Raw genomic sequence first — 21798 nt, forward strand, 5'->3', positions numbered from 1 at the left:
AAAGGTTAAATCACGATTGTGCCATACACAGGCATATGTGACATTGTATAATTGAACCGCTTTTAACATTTATATTACCGGTAAGTCTAAAATATAATTAAATTTACATATCTTTGAATTTTGCTGACTCACATTCACACATTTCTCCATACTTGGTATCCTCTTGTAACTGAACAACCAACTCAGTGAAACATAACAACCAAACATTATCTGTTTAGAAAATACTTTATTGGTAGTAGTATTTACAGATAGGTTCCCCAACACCTTCAGAAGGAGAGGTCACTTTAACCTACCAATCTTAGGCCATCAAACATACTGGTAGTTCAAGAAGATGCAACCATAGGTCAGCACGACCTGGCAAAGGTCAAGCTGACCCAGTCAGTGAGATTTGACCATGAAGGCAGAACACTCTTCGAAGGACGTACATACAATACTCGCAGTACTTCCAATTCCTCGAAATTGATATTCACAATAACCTACGGGAACTCAAAACAGAGGACCACCATGAAGTGTTTACTTAACATGTGCAATATTCAGTCATAATAACACCCACCATCTGCATCCTACCTCTTGAATATCTCTCAAACAAATGACTTCTGAAAATCTTTTAAAGAGCAGTTTGGTAGTGTGTTCCATCCCAGTCACTGGAGTAGCTACAGGGAGACATCACCACACCATACCTGCTCATGCACAATGTCCATTAATGTCATGCCAGACTTCCGAATTTGATACCATTTGATGAGAAGATATTTGATATGCTTTGAACAAACTTATAATTAAGTAGTTAGCGGTTAATAATTGGCTTTGAAAATCAAAAATATACTGCTATCGATAAAAAGGTAACCACAAAGACCTTTCTTTCAGATCTTTATCAAATCATCAATGTATGAAATATTTACTTCTTAAAATGTCATTTGGCATTTAAAACAAAATTCTTCATGTATGAAGAGACAACAAGAATCTATAAATGTAATATTCTCATGAAGTGACTGAGCATCTCACACACAAATGTCTGTGCCACAAGGATGCAGGAGTAGTTCTACACTGGCCAATTTGTTGTTCTGCTCAGTAATATTGCTTTCTTTAGGTAAGTGACCATTACAAGGTACATCCAGACAGGTCCCACAACAGTGAACAGTCATTATAACATTGTTAGTAATACCTGGAATCAAACTGTATAACAACACTAATAATATGGGATTAATATACTTTCTTTAGGTTAGCATGCCACAACCAAAACACAAACACGTGACCATGAGAAGGGAGGCAGGAAGCATTTTCAGGAAATTGAAAACATGTTACATAGTCAACTCCTGATATGACAAAGGAGTGAGGAGATTAATAGCATTACAGCTGTTATCTACACGGGGAATGATGACCAAAGTGCCGTGGAATAATAGCTGTTATTCCACATCAGAGCTTGGCATACCCTGAATCAACTGTAAAGAACCATGAAGGACTTGTTCCACACAGTGACTGTAGCTCTAAACTTGTCATAAGGGACTATTCCTCAATTTCCTCTTTGTACCACAACTGTAGAGACTACAGGGGTTTCTATCAGCCATGTGTAAATTTCCCAATAGATGAGTGCCAAACGATTTGCTTTTATTGACAACATTTTATTTTTCAGACCATCCAATATATCAGTGAATGATTTAATCTGTGTAACATGTAAGTATTTTTTCAATTCCCCCGACCAAGAATATACAATGACTGACTCTTAAGTGTACCTTTAACAATATGACAGACACTTGTAGCGCCACAATCACTTTGCAGAACAGGATACTGACAAAAGGCAGAAAAAGTGGTCAAATGAAGAGCAATTGTTTACATTAAAAATATTCACTATTGTTCTTCTAAATATCCTTATATCTAAGAGTCAACAGATCCTGTTGATAGCACTATAGTCCGTTTGGCTCAAAATCGGACTGATGAATTGCAATCTAACTCGAAAACTACTCAACATACAGTACTCAATGAAACACTGATCATAATTAAAACATCAGACCAGCTCTGTGATTTTTTTCAGAATTTATGTCCTAAAAATGAAAAAGTTGTTTAACAAACTATCATTAAAATCTTGACACAGTTCACTATTTGTTATGAGGGAGGGGTGCAAAGAGAGGAACAGCCAGGTGTGCAAAAAAGGATAGAGATGGCACTTTGTCGGCACTTGTGCACATGCTTCGCGTACACCTGGCTGTTCCTCCCATTGTAGTCCTCCCTCGTAACAAATAGTGAACTGTGTCAAAAGTTTAATGATAATTTGTTTAACAACATTTTTATTTTGGGGTCATAAATTCTGCAAAAAAATCACAGAGTTGGTCTGATGTTATGATTATGATCAGTGTTTCATTGAGTATTCTATGTTTAGTTGTTTTCGAGTTAGATTGCAATTCATCAGTCCGATTTTGAGTCAAACTGACTATAGCATCATGGGCCTATTTCAAGGTGTGCATATACACAGTTGAAGGTCCCAGGACAACCAATGGGAGAGTCCATGATACTCGGCCCATACAGCGGTTTCAGTAATTAAGGCAACAAATATTCATCATGTCAGTGTTTGAAAATATCCTTTGTTAGTATCAGGGCAAACATAAACCATACATAACCCGACTGTATTGTTCTGCCCACGATGGAGACGACATGGAGATGAGCAGGAACGTATGTGAGATAACGGATAGTTAAAACAAATATAAGCAAAATATGAACTCTGCTTCAAAGACAAACACAACTATAAAAGCAAGATCCCAGCAGACTAAGACAAGGCTGGACATGAAAACAATAGAAATTCTACCACTACTGTGAGCATGAAGGGGTGTAATACTGTAGAGGGGAAGGGATGGGATATAGAGGCCAAAACAGGGGGCAGGAGATAGTTTTCATGGTGCTTACTACTGCTTAGGGTAACAAGAGGATATTGATGGTGCTTAGAGTAAGGAGACTGGTATTGATGGTGCTTAGAGTAAGGAGACTGGTACTGCTTGTACTTTGAATAAGGATACAAGCATTTATGGAGCTTAGCATAAGGAGACAAGTATTGCTACCATATGGGTTGTTGGTGGTGCTCTCAAGTAAACAACAAAAGGGTGTTTATGGTGCTCTAAGAGTAAGGATAAGGGTGTTACTGGGGCTCTGATGGCGAAAATGAGTGTAGGGATGCACTGCGAAGATAGGTGTAGGGTGTGCTCCAAGAGTAAGGAGATGGGTGCATGTGGTGCTCTAAGAGTAAGGATAAGGGTGTTACTGGGGCTCTGATGGCGAAAATGAGTGTAGGGATGCACTGCGAAAATGAGTAAGGGAGTAGGGATGCAGTAAGGATAAGATAGGTGTATGGGTGTAGGGATGCTCGAAGATAGGTGTAAGAGTAAGGAGATGGGTGCATGTGGTGCTCTAAGAGTAAGGAGATGGGTGCATGTGGTGCTCTAAGAGTAAGGAGATGGGTGCATGTGGTGTTCTAAGAGTAAGGAGATGGGTGCATGTGGTGCTCTAAGAGTAAGGATAAGGGTGATACTGGGGCTCTGATGGCAGAAAATGAGTGTAGGGATGCACTGCGAAGATAGGTGTAGGGTGTGCTCCAAGAGTAAGGAGATGGGTGCATGTGGTGCTCTAAGAGTAATGATATGGGGCTGCAGGTTATTACCCATCTGTGTACAACAGTGTGAACTCAACACAAAAGCAGTGCTTTGGTAAAGATCCTGAAAATCATACATAAAATATCTCTAAAATTGTGAAGTCACATCACAAATGTAAATCATTTTCATTAAGTCTTGAAACACCTGACAGCAACATACACTATTATTCGATATTTGACAAATATCCACACACCAATTTAGGATATGCTCTATAATTAGCACCATAATCATGTTATTTTCCCATTTCTTTAAATAACTGCACTTTCACTGATTCAGTAATGAAAAGTTCTTTCAATCACCCATGAAAAGAGTAACATTGACGGGACTGACTAAAAGACACTATACTATATATCTGGCCTCATACCTGATGTTGTCAGTCTGTGGGCTTCATGTAAATTCTACAGGTGTAACTCTAACTCCTAGGGGTAGTGTACCTGGTTATTGGAAAGCCATGGAGTCATGTGTATTACACAATGCTACACTGGCCCCAAACTGAAAAATTACCCCCTTATCTCATGCCATGTTTTCATGATCTGACCTTGACCCCATGACCTTAGATGACATTCAAAGAACAAAAGGTCATGCCACTCTACCAACTTTGTCTCACTATTAAGCCTCAAAATTTAACTTGCATGTTTTCATAGGAAATTTACATCTGACCTTGACCTTGCCTACTAAACATGGCAGGGAATACGGTGTCTTCACACGAAGCAGACCTTGTATTTCCTTTGATGTTCACCGATCTGGTCTTGCAACTGATTGGTGTTTGTTTAGTGGCTTAAAGATGAAATTTCTTGATTGAAATTTAATAATATGAAAAGTGTTCATTCGAATACTACTTAAGGGAATGGTAATTTGGCAATGGCATCTTTCCTAGCAATGGCAGAGGTACTGCTATGTCACACGTTTATTATACCAACTGCTAGAGGCGGCAGATATTTATGTGTGTGGGGATTTATGTACACACTGAACAAGAGAAAACGAGAATGGATTTCCTGGCGCTGCCTTGACAAGAACAGTGGATCAACAGCTTCGATGTCGAATGACATCATTACATTGGTTAGCAACAACGGCGTCTACAGCAGGATAGAAATCACCATCATGGACTGTGCACATTCTGCTTCCTTCAGCCTTAAGTTGTGCTAGCTTCCATTTATTGGAATTGTACAGAGTTGTAAATATGCAAATAAATGTATAAAAACATATATCTGATTTCATTTTGTATGTACCAGTCTATAACCAAGGTAGACCGATAGACCTAACGAGCTGATCACTCAGGCATATAATCAGGACTATCCGGATTAGTTGAGAATAAACAACATAACTAAAACTGGCTTAAGACTACTGGTCAAATGCACATGAAGCAGACCTGATTTTTCCCTCGCAAAGCTGTAAGGTCTACTTCATGTGCATAAACCAGGAATACAAAATCTGCAGAACATGTGGCAAGCATGTAGGTAACAAAGTGTAGGTAGAGAGGCAGGAGCAACTTAATTCCTCATTTCATATGTCACTTCACCTTTCAATTCAATTACATATCTGAAACAACATCTGTTGTTAGTTAAAATATCAGCAGAAACATTCAAAACCTATATCTTAAATAACCACTGTTCATTGAGAAAGTGTCTTTGTTAGCAGCCAATAAAACAGCATCAAAATATGGCACAACTCATTGAATAAAAAATATAACGAATAAATGATAAAAGTAAAATGTTGTAGGGTAACAACCGATTAACGACCCTTTCAATAACTTTGAAAACATAACTCAGTAAATAAAATAGGGATGTCATGATTCACTGATAACATTCTCACATGATGCAATATGCGACACACAGATACCGGTATCGATTCATATTACATTGCAGCATCAACTAATCTTTGAGTCTGTATCATTTCGCACAAGGACCATCTAATAATGGGATGATTTTGTTGACAAAATTGGCCCTACCTTCATTAAAATAAACAATTTGATCATTATAAACTCATTTTGTATCTACATTGTACAATGTACACAATTTTAAGCTAATTCTGTTCTAGTCAATTTTTAAGAGTTGTTGACAATCCAGTTTTAGCTGAAATAAGACACTGATACTGTTTGAAATGAAACATATATGTATTTCCAAATTGTAGACCATATTTTCGTGAAGTTCCAAGCCTTTTCAATGCTATTCAGGCCCAATGAAATATCAAAATTTAAGAATAAGTGCCATGGATTTTGTATCGTGATGTATTTTGATCAAAGTCATGACATCCCTAATATCTAATGTACACTTAAACATCATCACCAGTTATGGTTCTATAATCCCTACACAATGATATGACCTATAGTATTCATGGTACTCAAGCTTGATACTAACATGGCTACCGTAGATGCATGGGAGACAACATCATCATCAGTTATGGTTCTATTATCTCTACACAATGATACAACCTTTAGTATTCATGGTACTCAAGCTTGATACTAACATGGCTACCGTAGATGCATGGGAGACAACTCTTGCAGGAACCTGTTTTCTTACATATAGAAGGCAATGGGTTTGTCGTCTGGTATATTTGTACATTATTTGTCAAGAAGACGTATTATTTTGTGACAAGTTTATTGCACATGTGTGTGCTCAGCAATTGATTTCTGTATACCATTTCTTCCGGCAAAAAACTATGCTCAGATCTACACATCAAAAATACATTTTGATTTGGGAAAAGAAAAAGTTCAACAAGAATATTAGGGCAGATTTTGCATATCACAGGGAAACAGATATATATTTCTCTCACGGTTATGCCATCAGTCCGATCTCAAATGCTTTACGACGTAGAGCACTTGTTCCTGTCAGGCCTTGACCTGCAAGGAAATGTTTCTGACAGGTCAAGGGAACGCTTGCATGGGTCATGGCCATCTTGAAACAAGTTTCTGTGAAGAAGTGGCGTGTGTCAGTACCAAGGATCTCATCGAGGTATCGTCTGAGTGGCAGCACGTGACTGAGGGGGGCATCCCATAGTGTCAGGAAGTCTTCCACAATATGATGGATGAACTTGGGTCGTGGTAGTATTTCTTGCTTGCCACGCCATCTCATTTGGTGCTCTGAAATATAAACAATAACGCTAATACCTTAGTGACAATGAGTAAGAAAATCACATTCTTACTCTGATCTGCATGAAGATCGCACATCTCAATATCTGACTTCAGTATCTCAGAACACAAATAAAGGTACTTCTGAAAGTAAACAAATAAGGGTTGCACCTCAATATCTTTGCCGTATATCAAATACCATTCCTGAGCACCCGGTATGTGGTTTCACTTTTTGTTAAAATCAAAATTGTCTTACCCTAATGGAATAAAAGATATCTATATTCTTACCTGACTGGCTAAGAACCCTAGGACATTTCCCAGAGAGGTATCACATCACAGAAAATACCTTATTTGATTGGATGGAATGAGTGAGTGACTGTCTGTTTCTGTCTCAGCAATATTCTATGTCACAATGGTCAGTATATATATGAAGACAAGATGGTACGAAAACAGCAACAACGCAGACGAAGAGACAGAGGAGGAGGTTTATGCAGGAGATGTACCTGTAGGCAGATGGTCGTAGTAGTACAACACGGGATGGAGGAAGTTAGAGCGGTGTGCTTCGGAAGGCTCCCCAGTCGCTCGGTCCGCACGGAATATGTCATTTCCTGGCCCCGAAAAGTTGGCCCCATATTGCATGACAAGGGCAATAACTCTTTCAGCAGAGTGTCCAGTGACGGAGGTAAACTGATGGAGCAAGTTGATGGGGAATTCCTCAAAGTATTCAAACATGGAGCCATCCCTGAAAAAAAGGATGAGGTTAATTACTATATATTTGTGTACAAGTGACTATTTCCTGAATTTGAAGAAATCAAAGATTATTTCAAGTGCAGGCACAACCAAGAAGGAAAATACCAAGAGTCATGCTGCATAACAATCAAGTATTTTCTGATTGGCTGATTCTGGAAAGGGAAGAGCTTGTGCTGCTTATTGTGTGGCGCCTCCCTGGTTTTGCATTTTCTGCAATTTTATGTGTTAATCATAAATCAAGCAGTCTGGGAATAGTTCTGAAAGAAGTTACGTGCCACTCTGTTTTTTTCCCATTGCTACGTTTAATCTGTTATGGCATCACAGATTAACTATGGCAACATGAAAGCAGGAAGTAGCAAGAGTTCTGTAACTGCTTTTAAGTAATTTGATCAGTTTTGAATTCAATGTTTTGTGCTCATGGGGTTTTCAATGTAAACACGCTTGCAAATATTGGGTAAACGTACTACATAGATTTACACATTGGTTTATGTGTATACATGTACTTTTATAAATAACATAAACTGAGGATAATTCTCAAAGTCAACAACATGAGCCTCCTTATCGCCTGGTTCACACATATTTTACTTCCATTCACTGATTAGTTCTGGAGACTTCTGGTTGACACAAACAGAGACTGACATGTTCAGGCTCAACAAAACCCCTTATTGACAATGTCGTGGAGAAGTTAAACCACAAAGCTCTGAAGTTCATCTGAATCATGGAGAAAATATTGACAACCATGTTTAATACCAGACAGGAATTCAATGAGCACTTTTTTGACACTCTATAGCTAGGATCATACACACAAGCATCACCTCAGTAGTTTCAGAGATGTCAATTAATGGCAGACAAATGAACTATGGACAGCTTCTTGAGTTAAGATGGGATCACAGAATCACTATACAAGAAGGTACTATTATAGCTACTGAAAGACGATATAATTTAAGCAGCGATCTTACTCATTGAGAAGTATGATGTCTCCTAGTACACTGAACATCTGGTAGATGCCGGACGCTTCATTCATTCTCTTCAGGAGGTAGCTCATCAGGTCTGTGATGGGGAGCTTCTTCGATGGCCATTGCACTCCCTCATACCGCCACTCTAGGAGCATGTGGAGAGCACGTGCTGTGAACAGGTAAAGCACAATTTATAAGTTCATGCCAGAAATAATCCAAGGATGTATTAGTGGTTGGTGGAGGAGGTGAAATGAGTTTTAGGATCATATTAATAATAATAATGAGAATATTTACAACGCGCCTTTTCAAGGCTAGATATCCTGCTCAAATGCACAATCTGATCATTTTTACCCCGGATAACCCAAGCTGCCTGTTAGACGCTAGAAAGTTAATAGTCTCACGACTTATTTCACCGGGTACCCATTTTCTGCTGGGTGAACAGAGGCAGTTTTGAACAAAACTCACTAGCCTAAGGTGAGACCAGATGTATCACATGTGCTTCGTTGTGGGGCAGGACTGAAGTCCTAGAAACTCTCAGGAGTCAAGCTGCCAAACACGGTCACCCACCAAAGGACTCTCCCAATGTTGCTTAACTTCAACTGATTGTGACCTGAACCCTATGCACAGGACCACACGCCACCACAGGACCACACGCCACCATAGGACCACACACCACAAGGGGCATAGCTACCATTATAAGAAAAAGCCCGGGCATACACATGCCTGTTGATAAAAAGGTTGGGCCAGCCCTCAATACTATCTAAAGATAAAGCTTTGCAACCTATCAGGCTTACACGAAAAAATTGGCTTGCAACTCGCGTGGACACCAAGTTTCAAGATTATTCCACTTCCATACTGATGTGCGTACAAGTGTGAGTGGCAACTTGTCGTATGACTGCCAGAGTTTTATAGTGTTAGCCCACTGAGATACCATGTATCAGTTTAACTGGGATGCCAGACACACTAGATGTCAACTCCAGTCCGTGATTCATCCCCTGAATCCCAAGGCAGGGAAACAACAAGTACCATTTTAAAACTTTTCTTGAATGACATGTTCAAGCTAAAAACTTAATAGCTACAGGACATGATGCTGACAGATACAAGTTCAGGCTGTCAGACGCTGTGGCCTGGGCTTTTACAACACAAAAATTAAATTTCGATACAATTTTTTATCAGATTCACCATTAAGGACATAAATGATTCTGAAGCCCCATCAATAACCTCCCCATGCTGACAGAGGATAGATTGCCTCCCTGTGTAGGTACCTGTGTATCGGAAGCCATGGATGAAGCCACCTGCTGACTTCCTGTGGTCCAGGGAGTGGGTGTTTGTGCCAGCGAAGAACATGCCAGGAACTTCCACCGACTCATAGTTGTGCTTGATCAAGGGGTACTTCTTCGTCTTCCCTTTCCTCGACTTACTTTTGTAGAGCTATATGATAAAGAGAGTATGTCAGACATGCATTGTACTCTGTGAACATGAACACACACTGGCCAGAACATTCCACAAAATGTGTCTCTACCAATAAAACTTTATGTCAACTGATAAAACCTAATGTCTACTGATAAAACTGTTTCTCAATTGATAAAGCTACATCTCAAGTGATAAAACAGTATTTTAACTCATAAGATAAAATGTTCAATCAACCGATAAAACAGTAATTCCAGTGCATCATAACTGATAAACATCTCTTCATTGCAGTCCCTATATTTATGAGACAAACATGATTAAATGAGACAACTGTGACACTATTTAAGTGAATGGCTCCCCAGCTGGGCCCTCTGTCTGACATCTCTGGGGCAGGAGCAACCAGATTGTTTCATGTGAGTAATGAGGTATATTACTAAATGTCAGAGTATGAAATTTCACCTCCTTCCACTAGTTGCAGTCACCTTACATCTTGACATGATTTAAATGAGCTTCAGAAAGATGGACTGAGGACCACTTATTTGACTGAAAGGTGTTTGATCAGCAAGAGACTCTGGTACAAAGGCATACACTACTTCTACCATACATAATGACTCCCAGCAATACCAGGCACGTAGCATGCCAATGTTTTCGTGTAAGCTTGATAGGTTGTAAAGCTTTATATTTAGATAGCATTGCCCAACTTTTTAGCCACAATCATGTGTAAGTCCGGGGTATTTTCATAACGGTAGCTATGCCCCTGAATACTCTCCTCATGGTGTAGCCCATTGGCACGTTCTCCTTGATGCCACTTACTATGTATCAGTGAAATAATTTAACAACGAAAATGAAGACAAATTGAATCATAAAATCACATTAGTTCAGACATGCCAGTAAAAGATACCGGTCTATAAAAACTTGCTAACACAAATAAGTTCCGAAGGATGACCCCAATCAAGTTTCTTCATATTTATTTTATTGACAGTCGGACAATCTTTCATCGTGACAGCTATTTAGAAAGTAAATATTACCCAAATCTTGCCACAAATAATAAACTGTTTCTGTAATAAAGAACGTCACTTGGAGACTGCTTTAATGCCTACAAGTCCCTAATGCCCCTGAATGATTCAGCTTGACTGCCAGCTACTTGATCAAGTATGGGTCATCCAGTGGTTGATATTACACAGCCAAAGTTTCAGGACACAAAATTAACCATGTCACCAAATCGGACCACTTGATCTGTTTAAACACCTATTATGACAAGCAAAGGTTGTTAGGAATCAAATCTATTCCTGTATCCCTGCCTGACACTTATAATCAAATAACAGAATATTTGTGATGTGTGAACCTCTTACTTTGTAAAAAAAGAATCATCAAAGTCAAATCCCAGACAGCGAATGATCTTGTCGTAAGGCTCCCTCATGGCGAAGTTATCAAGATAAGACAACTCCATATCTTGTTCGTCATCTGTATTGAGAGCCACAACATATTTATTGTCCTTGGTCTTGACAAACTTCACCTCACTGAGCGATGCCTCAAGAACCCCGTCGAGTGACTTGAGTTGGTAGGTGTCCAACAGGCCATTGTTGACAGCCCTGAACAGACAGAAGAACATCCACACTAACACAAGTGGCCATCTTATCAACAGTTGCATATTTATAAGAAAATATCATCAACAAAACAAATGTCAGAAAGATAATTGATTATAAATTTGACTGATTACAAAATTGAAAATTTTACTATAAATTGTATATTTATATACTTATCCTATCTTACAGTCAACTCTACAACCGTGAGGTCGCATAACACAAGGAGGCCAGGAGAAAGCACCAACTCCAGATATGCTAACTCTGAACTTGTGATGGGTTGCTTCTGATAACCCCTTAGCTTACACAGAACAAAGACTCTAGGGAGTGGGCGGTCCCGAATTAATGTGGTTTTCAGCCGCAACTTTTGACAAGCAAAAGGACACAGTTTGGCAAGTGGACCCCGCCTCCCCGAGATTTATCAAGTGACCCGAGTGAATTAAAGTCGAAGACCTTAATCTGGCCAGTCCCTGCTTCGAAACTATCACCCACAGACATACGCTGGAATGGCCCGGTTGCTCAACTTGTGAACTTGAGAGCGGTGAACTGAAGTGAAACGATGCACTGGTCTCTTCTTCCCTTGTGAGAGCGATGCATTGGTACAAAGTGATGATTGGACAGCAAGCGCCGCTCTGGTAGTAAGCGGCGCACTGGAACTAAGCGGTGGTTCAGAGACAGGTGGTGCAAGGTACGGGAAAGGTGTTGAAAGCGCCACACTGGATACTGCCAGTATCGCCGAACTGATCCCTGTGGTTGAAAGCGCCGAACTGACTGCACTCGCCACATGAGGGTGAACACTTTCACCAAGCGCACCCACCATAGCAGAGGGGGATGGATCGGCACACTGGATACAACCACCTGCCAAGGTAAAGGCGAGACTGTGCTACAGAGGTTGTTAGCACTACCACTCTCGGAGCAGATAAAACTTGTCTGGAGACGGAACTAGACGTTGAGGACGAAAGAGACGACGGAGATACTCGCTCAAGTAGGAGTCTTAGGCCACCTCTAAAGAAAAAACTTCGTCTGGGGACGGTGATTAGATCGACGAACTGCTCTCATCAAACGGCGTTCCGATTTAGCACACTTAGAAGTAGAAGGACCTTCAGCAGTTGTACGTCGATCTCTGTCCGATCTACGTCTAGATGCAACCCGTCGATATTCATAACAAACATCATCATTCAAGTGTGAACAAACAGAACACCGATGTGACCAACTACAACAACCTATACAGTCCACACACAAAGCGTGGGTCAGCAGCGGAAAAGTTGCTGTTGCATTGACCACAAAGTTTGTGTTTCTTAAAAGAAGTTCGATTCGATTTATTTCCCATACTGACAATCAAATAAGGTCTAACTGAGAGAACAACACACGTCAGCACGGTGTAGCGACACGAAAGAGAATGACAGGTACAGAACGTCACATGATCATCTGAGCGATCGGCACGCTTATTGAGATGATTGCTATCGGAGTGGGGGCAGAGGTCAGGTGGTCAGAGGCCAGGAAGTTTTGATTCAACTTAGCCTACAACACATTTCCACACATGGTCGTAGAAGAAGAAGAGAGGTGCATGCCGTGAGAAAGGATAAGGTTAAAAATTATTATGAATGATGGATGAGTGAGTGTAATTAAATGATGCCTGTAATGATGGATTACAAGATTGACAATAGGAAATAATGACAAAACAATCACTTTAAGCACCAAATTGTGTTGTGGTACTTTGCCCCCGAAGACTCTTTCTAAAAGAGATTGCGCCACAACTACCATTTGTCTATTAACAAATTTTTGTTCTTTGTTGGTATTGCAGGTATATGATGTTCGTATGTAAACAATCAAACAAACCAGTGACTGACATCATGAGCAACATTAAGCCATTAAGCCTGACCTCCTAATCCATTAAATATCCATCATCTCATGATCAGCATAGGTTAGACCAATTCCAGCCTGGAATCCCAGCTGTATAAAGTACAGAAGGGAATGACAACTGTATCGGCAGCTTCTTGCTCACCTGAGGTCGCCAACATAATGTGTTGCCCATGACAACCGGACACGTGATCTCCCCACCATATGTATAAGGTTCGTAGATCCATAGATGGCATCACCTGTTTCAAATGCTGCATTGCCTCGACCTGAGAACGATAATTACATAGACATTTGTAAAGATCATAACTACATGTACTTGAATGTCAGTCACCATTTTAACATAGAAAGGCATTAAACATTAAAATAATATCCATGGTCCTTAATCTATCCACTCTGACCATTTAACAAGGTGTTTATCTTAAATGTCAAATTCTGATAACACATAAGGACAAATCTCCTAGCCCTTGGATACTGTTCCTTGTCTGGCAGACTGGTGTCAATTTGTCTCTTATCACATAGGTTGCTGTGGAACAACACTTCTATACAAAGTACTCAAACAATGTTGCCAATTCTATTGTTATTTTTGTTGACATATTTATTCACTCGAATTCAACATGTTTTGTGTTTATGTAGCAATATATCGTAAAATCCATTTTGCAGATTTTCTGTTTTAAAGAGATATGAGGCTTGAAGTATATACATACTTGTTTTTAAATTTAAACTTCCATGCATGCAAATATATTGAAGCCAGTTATTAAATATACCAAATTTAACATGGTTTACATGAACCTCTGCAAGCAAATGGTACAATTTCAGCAAACTATTACAGATTGCTTGGTTAATATTAAATATTTGACAGAAAATAACTGGTGTCAACTTCTTTGTTATGAAGAGCACAATGTTTGGGAGCATCATCTCCTTCTTCCTTCCTTCAACTTATGATGGATTAAGCATACACTCTGAAAGGCTCTGTTTCTCATAATAAAAAGTTGATGTGTACATATTCTCTCCATTATGCATATCACATCTAAATGCAGTCAAACAGTAGGTGAATATACACTTTATAGCACTGTGTGGGCAGTAAGGGAGCTGGAAGTACAGATACAGTGATAACAAGTGAATACAGCATATATTGCTGTAGTGACTACAGTCTCCTCCTCACCCAGTATCAGCACTGTCTGTCCTTCAAAGTCATCAGGATTGATGGACACATCTTCATAACCGTCGGCATATTCAATTCCCAGGACGTTAGGGATGTTGGGCTTCCACAGACCAGTGGCAACTACCACAGATCTGAAACAGGACACAGAGGCACATTTAGTCGAGTCAAATAAGTATTGGACCTTATCTCCCATACAAGTGTCAGGAAATAAGTGCTTTGTAAGATATACTGAGGGAAACAAATAAGGGATCACATGGAAGCACAAGAGTTCCTTTATTTTTTTCCAGGTGTCTTCACAAGCTTTGTATCGCATAACTTGTGAAGAAACCTGGAAACAAACAAGTGTTTGCTACTGATATGGCAATGTCCCCGCCGCTAAAGAATGGAATATCTATATTTACTACTTTTTAATTTTTGGTCACATACAAGATGCCTAAAATGACTGGTGTCTGCATAACCACCCAATGTAGGCTGTCAACATAATTGAAAACATTGGGTGCAATGTTTTATGAGATATCGTAGTGTCGTAAGGTCAAGGTCACCCAAATGAACTGGTGTCTGCGTAATCCCCCAATGTAGGCTGTCACCAAATTTGAAGACATTGGGTACAACAGTCCATGAGATGTCGCGTTAACAAGAATTTTAAAAGTGTTCTAAGTGTCATGGTGACCTTGAAGATAAGGTCAAGTTCACCCAAATCGACTGGTGTCTGCGTAATCCCCCAATGTAGGCTGTCACCAAATTTGAAGACACTGGGTACATCAGTCCATGAGATATCGCGCTTAAAAGAATCGGGACGTACGTATGGACGGACGCCGCTGAATACATAGTCCCCCGTTCCGCGTTGCGGCGGGGGACAATAAAGGAACACTTGTGCTTCCATGTGATCCCTTATTTTTTTCCTTCAGCATATATACACCCCTGTGGGATCATCAACAAAATCAAGGTCTTAAACAGTTTGACACGGGCTGGACCAATCAAAATGAAGGATCTCAACATCGTGGAAGAATTGGTAAATGTTTTCCAGCTAATTTAGTACTGTATCTCAAGTGAAAGAAAACTTTATAGTATATATATCACTCCAATGCCCAAATGTTCTCAAACGAGTTCCATCAGCATTATCATATATTGTAATCAATGTAATTTAACTGTGTGTGAACAAAGCATTAATGCATAGGGCCTCATTGGTCAGAACAGGCTTGCTTCATGTCACAATTTTCACTTCATGAGGAGTTCATGTTAATTAGAAAAATGATAAAATCATAATTCAGGAGAGGACAAACATAAAAGCACAATTTAAGACTAAAATTTTTAACTTTCATACAAAACATTCATGGTATTCCTCTCCGCTCATATTGCTTAGCATCATGGTTTCAGGTCAGAATTTGGGGTGGCAGGAGTGAGTGAGCAAGGTTTACGCCACTTTTAGCAATATTCCAGCAATATTATGGTGGAGGACACCTGAAATGGGCTTCACACATTGTACTCATGGGCACAATTGAACATGGGTCTTCAGGTAAACGCTTTAACCACCAGGCTTCCCTACAGTCCCTGGGGAGGCAGGTGATTACATCACAACGTTTCTGACAAAATACTCTCTGTATAAATACTATCACACAGTCCAACCTGCACTGGTAGTTGACACCACCAGGCTTCCCTACAGTCCCTGGGGAGGCAGGTGATTACATCACAATGTTTCTGACAAAATACTCTCTGTATAAATACTATCACACAGTCCAACCTGCACTGGTAGTTGACACCACCAGGCTTCCCTACAGTCCCTGGGGAGGCAGGTGATTACATCACAACGTTTCTGACAAAATACTCTCTGTATAAATACTATCACACAGTCCAACCTCCACTGGTAGTTGACACCACCAGGCTTCCCTACAGTCCCTGGGGAGGCAGGTGATTACATCACAATGTTTCTGTCAAAATACTCTCTGTATAAATACTATCACACAGTCCAACCTGCACTGGTAGTTGACACCACCAGGCTTCCCTACAGTCCCTGGGAGGCAGGTGATTACATCACAACGTTTCTGACAAAATACTCTCTGTATAAATACTATCACACAGTCCAACCTGCACTGGTAGTTGACACCACCAGGCTTCCCTACAGTCCCTGGGGAGGCAGGTGATTACATCACAACGTTTCTGACAAAATACTCTCTGTATAAATACTATCACACAGTCCAACCTGCACTGGTAGTTGACACCACCAGGCTTCCCTACAGTCCCTGGGGAGGCAGGTGATTACATCACAAGCGTTTCTGACAAAATACTCTCTGTATAAATACTATCACACAGTCCAACCTGCACTGGTAGTTGACACCACCAGGCTTCCCTACAGTCCCTGGGGAGGCAGGTGCAGGACAAAATACTCTCTGTATAAATATTATCACACAGTCCAACCAACGCTTCCCTACAGTCCCTGAGGCAGGTGATTACATCTAACTCTGACAAAACTCTCTCTGTATAAATACTATCACACAGTCCAACCTGCACTGGTAGTTGACACCACCAGGCTTCCCTACAGTCCCTGGGGAGGCAGGTGATTACATCACAACGCTTTCTCTGACAAAATACTCTCTGTATAAATACTATCACACAGTCCAACCACAGTCCAACCTGCACTGGTAGTTGACACCACCAGGCTTCCCTACAGTCCCTGGGGAGGCAGGTGATTACATCACAACGTTTCTGACAAAATACTCTCTGTATAAATACTATCACACACAGTCCAACCTGCACTGGTAGTTGACACCACCAGGCTTCCCTACAGTCCCTGGGGAGGCAGGTGATTACATCACAACGTTTCTGACAAAATACTCTCTGTATAAATACTATCACACAGTCCAACCTGCACTGGTAGTTGACACCACCAGGCTTCCCTACAGTCCCTGGGGAGGCAGGTGATTACATCACAACGTTTCTGACAAAATACTCTCTGTATAAATACTATCACACAGTCCAACCTGCACTGGTAGTTGACACCACCAGGCTTCCCTACAGTCCCTGGGGAGGCAGGTGATTACATCACAACGTTTCTGACAAAATACTCTCTGTATAAATACTATCACACAGTCCAACCTGCACTGGTAGTTGTTTTTGTCCTGGTCATCAAGAGAGAAGTACTGCCCATCTGGCATGGTGTTGTCCTTGACAGCATTTATAGCGGTAATATCCGTGTTGTGCTGCACGTTTATACCCAGCTTCTTCTCGTAGTCTCGCAGGTAGTGGAGCAGCACATCAGCGTGGGGGAACATTTCCTGGGGGACACAATTCATTGTTTGTTTCACAACACTACTGGATTTACTGGGTTACATCAGGCAACTGTTTATTATTAATTCATTAAACATCAGCCTCAAATGTAAAGATGTATAATAGAATATAGTCCTTAAAACAATTGTAAACCTGCTTAAGGCACTGTCTATACCATGATTTTCAAAAACACAGACAAAATTATCTTGTAATTCTGAAAATGGAGGTATGTCATTGTAGATGTGAGGCCTATAACAGGGTTTCACTCTGTGACAAATTTCAACAATAACATTCAACCTGAAGCAAACTCCTTTTCAAACCAACAGGCTTTTGAGGGAATACACTGGCACAGGGACGACAGTATGACTATAGTGTGACAACAGTATGACTATAGTGTGACAACAGTATGACTATAGTGTGACAACAGTATGACTATAGTGTGACAACAGTATGACTATAGTGTGATGACAGTGACTATAGTGTGACTATAGCATGACTATAGTGTGATGACAGTGACTATAGTGTGACAACAGTATGACTATAGTGTGATGACAGTGACTATAGTGTGACTATAGCATGACTATAGTGTGACGACAGTGACTATAGTGTGACAAGTGTTATGACAGTGACTATAGTGTGACAATAGTCTGACATCAGTGACTATAGTGTGACAACAGTGTGACTATAGTGTGTGACAGTGACTATAGTATGACTATAGTGTGATGACAGTGACTATAGTGTGACAGTGACTAGCATGACTATATAGTGTGATGATGACAGTGACTATAGTGTGACTATAGTGTGATGACAGTGACTATAGTGTGACAATAGTGTGGTGACAGTGTGACTATAGTGTGATGACAGTGACTATAGTGTGTGATGAGTGTGACTATAACAGTGTGACTATAGTGTGATGACAGTGACTATAGTGTGACAGTGTGACTTGACTAGTGTGATGACAGTGACTATAGTGTGACATGACAGTGACTATAATGTGACAATAGTCTGATGACAGTGACTATAGTGTGATGACAGTGACTATAGTGTGACAATAGTGTGATGACAGTTTGACTATAGTGATGACAGTGACTATAGTGTGACAATAGTGTGATGACAGTGACTATATAGTAATGACATGACAATGACTATAGTGTGATGACAGTGATAGTATGACAGTGACTATATGACTATAGTGTGACAGTGACTATAGTGTGATGACAATAGTGTGATGACAGTGATGACAGTGACTATAGTGTGATGACAGTGACTATAGTGTGATGACAATAGTGTGACAGTGTGACAACTATAGTGTGACTGAGTGCATGATGACAGTGACTATAGTGTGATGACAGTGTGATGACAGTGTGACTATGACAGTGACTATAGTGTGACTACAGTGTGACTATAGTGTGATGACAGTGACTATAGTGTGACTATAGCATGACTATAGTGTGACGACAATGACTATAGTGTGATGACAGTGACTATAGTGTGACAATAGTGTGATGACAGTGATGACAGTGACTATAGTGTGACTATAGTGACAGCATGACTATAGTGTGATGACATGATTTACTACAGTGTGATGACACTGACTATAGTATGACTATAGCATGACGACAGTGACTATAGTGTGATGACAGTGACTATAGTGTGACAATAGTGTGATGACAGTGTGACTATAGTGTGATGACACTGACTATAGTGTGACTATAGTGATGACAGTGACTAAAGTGTGACAACAGTATGACTATAGTGTGACGACAGTGACTATAGTGTGACAATAGTGAGATGACAGTGTGACTATAGTGTGATGACAGTGTGACTATAGTGTGATGACAGTGTGACAACCGTGTGATGACAGTGACTATAGTGTGATGACACTGTGACTATAATGTGATGACAATGACTATAGTGTGACTATAGTGTGAAGACAGTGACTATAGTGTGACAATAGAGTGATGACAGTGTGACAACCATGTGATGACAGTGTGACAACCATGTGATGACACTGTGACTATAGTGTGATGACAGTGTGATGACCATGTGACAAGTGTGTTGACCGTGTGACAACAGTGTGATGACAGTGTGACAACAGTGTGATTATAGTGTGATGACAGTGTGACAACAGTGTGACTATAGTGTGATGACTATGTGACTATAGTGGACTACAGAGAGACTACAATGGATTACGGTAGGACTAAAGTGACTACAGTGTGACTACTCTGACACTACAAGAACAGGATAAAGCCCTGCTACATGTTACTGGAACCCAAAGCTTGCTTACCTTAGAGTAATGTTTCAACAGTAGACTTTCATCATGACTCAGCAGAGAGTTCCAGTCATGACGCATGTTGAATTCTTTGTTTGTCTGGCCGGTATAGCGTTTGTTTATACTGATCAATTTTCTGTGGCGTGGATACACTGTAAAAAAGTTTCCTGAAACAACACAAACAAGTAACTTTTAAGGTGACAAAGACAGAGGCCAGGATTGATGAAGTGACACCCATGTTTAAACAATGAATATAGTTACACCAATGTGATAAACTTATCACAGCAGCCGTGGGAGATGCAACATATAGTGAGTGAGTGAATTTAGTTTTACGCCGCTTTTAGCAATATTCCAGCAATATCACGGCGGGGGGCAGCAGAAATAGGCCTCACACATCGGGAATCGAACCCGGGTCTTTGGCGTGACGAGCGAACATGTTAACCACTATGCTACCCCACCGCCCCTTGCAACATATAGAGGTTGTGAAGTAGGGACGTTACTCATGTGCACCTGCAGCTGGATATAGTCTGGATCTGTGAGTTTGTACAGAAACAGAAATGGCTGCATATCATAGATCTGTGGAATGAAATGTCATATTTATCTCCAAACATATCAAACAATATTTCACTGTAAGACCATGAAAATCATACATGAAACTACATGGTAAATATAACACTAGCCAAAAACAACTCTCCTGTCACTGGATAACACATCTCCTGGGGTGCTTTACTAAGGCCTTGTATTCCTAAATGATTGAAATTATATCAAAAACTAAAATCGTAAGAATTAGATGATATGATAAAGAAAATATGTTCCCTGTTCGCTTCTGTATTGTAAATATTATGCTGAGCATAATTATATATGCTAATAATGAATTAAAAATAAACTTGTTCACACAATCAAGGAAGGATAACATCCAAATGATTCCTGCAACTATTTTATTAGGTTTCTGTTTAGAATAAAGATGTATACATACTATTTAATATTTCTTATAAACAAATAGCAGTATGTTCATTTCACACAACTGTTGAACAGTTGGCCAAAAACATTTTGGGTCTAAAGTTTCAAGTCTAGCGTTTTGTTGGTCAGTCTCATAAACTAAACAAACGGCAGGTCATTGTATTACCACAGTTTAAACAACATGGTGTACATGTATTGCCATGAAGGCATCAGTACCTAGGAAGCATAACTACAAAGAAATTCAGTACTTCTCTCAGATCCTTTTCGACAGTCAAGGTGCATTATTCAAACCTCTGTTGGCTTTATGGTCACCAGCAAAAAGCAACAGCTAGTACTCAAGAGCGACATCAATATGGCAGACTAATTCTATCTTTGTCAAACATTTCAAGTGAGTGAGTGAGTTTAGGTTTACGCCGCACTCAGCAATATTCCAGCTATATGGCGGTGGTCTGTACCAGACAATCCAGTGATCAACAGCATGAGCATCGATCAAACATTTCAAGTAAAACAACTGAATATTAAAGTACTATTAACGAACAAACCTACCAGAAACATTTGCTCTTTCAAAAATAACATAATCTCTGCCCTTTTGTTCCATGTAGTAGCCAAGCTGAAGACCACCTGGACCGCCGCCGATGATGCAGTAGTCATGCCGATGTAAGGATGATGATGATGAGGAGGAGGAGGAGGCATGTGAGGAAGCGAAGAGGAGCAGGCAGCCAATCAGCAGCAAGGAATGGAAGACACGGGTCAGGGCACTTGCGGTGAGGTCAGGACCAATCATTGCGTCACCTGGTCTTTATCTGCAACAATAAGGATTACACGTTAGTGCCATCATGGTACAGTGTCTGAGGAAAACATGAAAACAGATTTTAAAAC

At 40.2% G+C, this 21798-nt stretch overlaps 1 protein-coding gene across 1 annotated transcript in view; it reads right to left on the reverse strand.

The window, feature by feature from the left end:
* Window positions 1-3467: 3467 nt before the first annotated feature.
* Window positions 3468-21798, reverse strand: part of LOC124264603 (FAD-dependent oxidoreductase domain-containing protein 2-like) — a 34264-nt gene continuing 15933 nt past the window's right edge. Inside the window, exons 2-12 of the mRNA XM_046699350.1 lie at window positions 21466-21722; window positions 19975-20126; window positions 17517-17695; window positions 14424-14554; window positions 13407-13527; window positions 11171-11410; window positions 9674-9828; window positions 8412-8577; window positions 7206-7444; window positions 6067-6714; window positions 3468-5957 (exon numbers count right to left, since the gene is read on the reverse strand). Of these exons, the coding sequence (XP_046555306.1) occupies window positions 6410-6714; window positions 7206-7444; window positions 8412-8577; window positions 9674-9828; window positions 11171-11410; window positions 13407-13527; window positions 14424-14554; window positions 17517-17695; window positions 19975-20126; window positions 21466-21703 (1926 nt within the window). The 5' untranslated portion in view covers window positions 21704-21722 and the 3' untranslated portion in view covers window positions 3468-5957; window positions 6067-6409. The remainder of the gene's footprint in view (window positions 5958-6066; window positions 6715-7205; window positions 7445-8411; window positions 8578-9673; window positions 9829-11170; window positions 11411-13406; window positions 13528-14423; window positions 14555-17516; window positions 17696-19974; window positions 20127-21465; window positions 21723-21798) is intronic.

This window comes from Haliotis rubra, unplaced genomic scaffold (assembly GCF_003918875.1).
Source record: "Haliotis rubra isolate DU_JTF1 unplaced genomic scaffold, ASM391887v1 Scf931, whole genome shotgun sequence".
In the NCBI taxonomy this organism is placed as follows: domain Eukaryota; kingdom Metazoa; phylum Mollusca; class Gastropoda; order Lepetellida; family Haliotidae; genus Haliotis; species Haliotis rubra.